The 3178-nt window shown below is 49.0% G+C and overlaps 1 protein-coding gene across 1 annotated transcript in view; it reads left to right on the top strand.

Annotated features, from left to right (window-relative positions):
* The first annotated feature begins 831 nt into the window (after positions 1–831).
* Positions 832–3178, top strand: part of LOC119579650 (protein O-mannosyl-transferase TMTC2-like) — a 69495-nt gene continuing 67148 nt past the window's right edge. Inside the window, 1 exon segment of the mRNA XM_037927561.1 lies at positions 832–1064. Coding sequence (XP_037783489.1) covers positions 832–1064 — 233 coding nt within the window.

Here is a 3178-nt window from a genome sequence, read left to right on the forward strand (position 1 = left end):
GAGAGAGAGAGGAGTAGGCAGGGTGGGAAAGAGAGATAGGGAGAGAGAGAGAGAGAGAGGGAGAGAGAGAGAGAGAGAGGGAAGAGAGATCATAGAGAGAGAAGAGAGTAGTATGAGTAAGAGAAGAGTAGAGAGATAGAAACGAGCAAATAGTAGAGAGAGAGAGAGAGAGAGAGAGAGAGAGAGGAGAGAGAGATCTGTGAGCGTGTGTGTGTTTGTACATATTTCCGTACAAATTTAGCTTATTATGTATGAGTAGATAATGCAAATGTCTGTATAGAAAGCCCGTAATGGCGTGTGGCTGCACATGGCCTGCGGGGGTCGGCCTCCCCCGGAGCGTGAGCGATCCTCGAACCAGAGGGGTTTAGGCTTGTGTTTCCCTGCACAGAGGAAGCAGTAAATTGGGTTCGGGCGGGGCAGTTCCCTCGTGCATATAAAGACAAAATCAAACACGACTTTGGACGCACATGGGTCAAGATGGCGGAGGCAACGACGCAAATGATTGATTTCTTTTCTTTTTAAGCCGATTATTCAAGCTTTCGATCCGGAGATTGAACTTGGAAAGGGGGTTAGGGGTTGCGGTGGGGGCAGAGGGGGAGATGATTTTCAATCCCGTACATGTAAGATGTATGCATGTATGTAGGTTTGCATGTACAAATGCATGTCTGCGTGTATGCAGGTCCGTTGTGTGTGTGTGTGCACTAGTGTTGTTTGTAGGTTTTCCGTCTTGTGAGCGGTTTGGAAGGATTTGCTCGTGTCGATTCTAGTTAGCTCTAGCCAAGTATGCAGACAGGGTGGGCCAGGGCGGGTCAGAGCGGGCCAGGGGCGGTCATGAGCGGCCAAGGAACTCTTCGGCTCCTCAAGCTCTTGCTGATTTGTGCTTGTCTTTCGCTGGCTGTCATTGGCAGAGGTGACTGGCTGTCTGGAGAGGCAAGAGTTGTGCAGTTTGTTTCGCTCGTCTGGCAACGGCTTGCAACAGGCTGGCTTTGGTGCGGCATGTACGGCTGGAAGAGACTCCGAAATGGAACGCGGAGCACAGGCGGCGTCCAGGACGAATGGGCCAAGTGCAGCGGCAGATGCCCGCGCTCCTTCGGAACCTTATTTTCTCTTCCTTAAAATTTCCCGAGAGAAGGCACAATGTACGCATTCAAAGGGAAAATTCTGCCGGCAAATAATTAGATACTCTTAAGGACTCTCTTAAGAAGGTAAACAGTTATATTCAATTACTTATCCACTCAAATAATTCTTTACAAGACAGGCAAAGGGAATGTAGACTCGCGCATTTCCATGATATCGCAAGACTTGAGACGGGGAAAAGGACAGTGCCCTTCTTCCCTCCACCTTAAAAACCCCTCCCCCTCGTCCATCCCAGAGCCCCCTCCCTCCCTCTCTCCATCCTTCTCATCCCTCCCTCCCCTCTCCATTTCCCAAGCTTCCTCCCTCTCTCCCTCTCTATTTATCAAGCTCCTTCCTTCCTCCCCCCTTCCTCCCCCTTTTCCTGCAGGCTTCCCCCTCCTCTCCTCCCTCTACATCCTAAGCTCCCTCCTTCCCTCCCGCTTCCCTACCAAGGGTACCCTTTCCCTACCAGTAACTCCTCAGTTCCCTCCTCCTTCCCTCTTTATTTGTCGTCCCTCTCAAACTTCTTCCCTCCCTCCTTCCCTCTCTCCCTACCTTTCTCCCTCCCTTCCCCCTTCTTCTCATTCCCTTCTTTCCCATGCCCCCTCCCCTCTCTCGGTCGGAAGAGGAACCCCGATGGAGCCTCGGGACGCCTGAATTGCCCCGCTCAATGGCGTATGGGATCCAAAGCTAGACCCGCTCAGGGATAGAATTGATGAATAGAGATTGGGACATAAGGGAGAGCAGATAAAGGAGGAAAGAGGGACACGTAAAAGTGATGTGAGACCGTGAGAGGTAACGGCAGATAATTCAGCAGATTCGGGATGATCAGCGAGCGGTGATTCTCCCTGGGCATCGGACCGGTGAGTGGCGGAGGGATGCCGGGGAATGTAAATACGAATCCACCAATACAGTAAATACCTTTTTTTTCTTTTCTTTTTTATAGAAAACCAACCGGCGCGCGGGTGGGTGGCGAGTGTGTGTGTGTGTGTGTGTGTGTGTGTGTGTGTGTGTGTGTGTGTGTGTGTGTGTGTGTGTGTGTGTGTGTGTTTTCTTGTAAATATGCTTCTGTAAATCTATGTATACGTTTAACTTGCGAGTACACCATAAATCTCTGTGTGTAAGAGTGTGTGGTGTGTGACAGCCAACGAACGCCATATCGCGACGCCTAAAAGCTTCAAGACAAATTCAAGATTAGCAACCATGTTTCACAAGACTTTTCCCGGAGGCAGGACTCGAGGCTCCCTCCGCTGATCTTTAATATAAATAGCTAAAAGACAGCTTAAGGAGTTTCAATTTGTCCCTGGACGGCCGTCGTTGCACCGCTGGGACATCCTGGAGACATCTCCGGAGGGGGCCCGACTCCATAAGGTCTAAAGTCTATACAGTGAGATATGAAAATGAGCCCTGTTGACGGCGATAATGAGATCCGGAAAGTACTCCTCTTAAGGACGTAGATTGTGTATCTTTGAGGATATTGTCAAGCACAGAGCGATGATACCATAGGAGCCTCGGCAGTAGAGGGCAGGTCATAGGCTCCTCTTCACTTCCCTCTTCGAAAGCAATAAATTGTACTTAAAATTTCTTAGGATCATCAACCAAAGCTGAAGGTAATAATCACGTGGAATGTTCAATATATTTTAACATACGTGAATTTCCAGCCAATCTGGGCGTCTCAGCGGTTCAAATTATCGCTGTAAAAAGGCCGTCACATAATTATCTCTCACTCATCTGCTATTTTGTGTCTCGTATTTCCTGTTTGTCGAGATGTTTTCTTTCGTGTTTTTTTTTTTTGCCGATTCTTTTTCTACCTCTGTTTGTGCTTTTGTGTCCATTCTTGCACAAGTCTGCATGTGCATGGATTTAATCTGCGGGTTGTCCTTCTCTCGCAATTTCTGACTGTTTCTTTTTCTCTCTCCTCTCTCTCCCCTCTCTCTCCTCTTCTCTCTCTCTCCTCTCCCCCCTCCTCCTCTCTCTCTCATTCCTCTCTCTCTCTTCTCTCTTCTCTCTTCTCTCCCTTTTTCTGTCTTCTCTTCCCCTCCTTCTCTTCCTCTACCTCTTC

The sequence above is a fragment of the Penaeus monodon genome, chromosome 12 (genome assembly GCF_015228065.2).
Source record: "Penaeus monodon isolate SGIC_2016 chromosome 12, NSTDA_Pmon_1, whole genome shotgun sequence".
In the NCBI taxonomy this organism is placed as follows: domain Eukaryota; kingdom Metazoa; phylum Arthropoda; class Malacostraca; order Decapoda; family Penaeidae; genus Penaeus; species Penaeus monodon.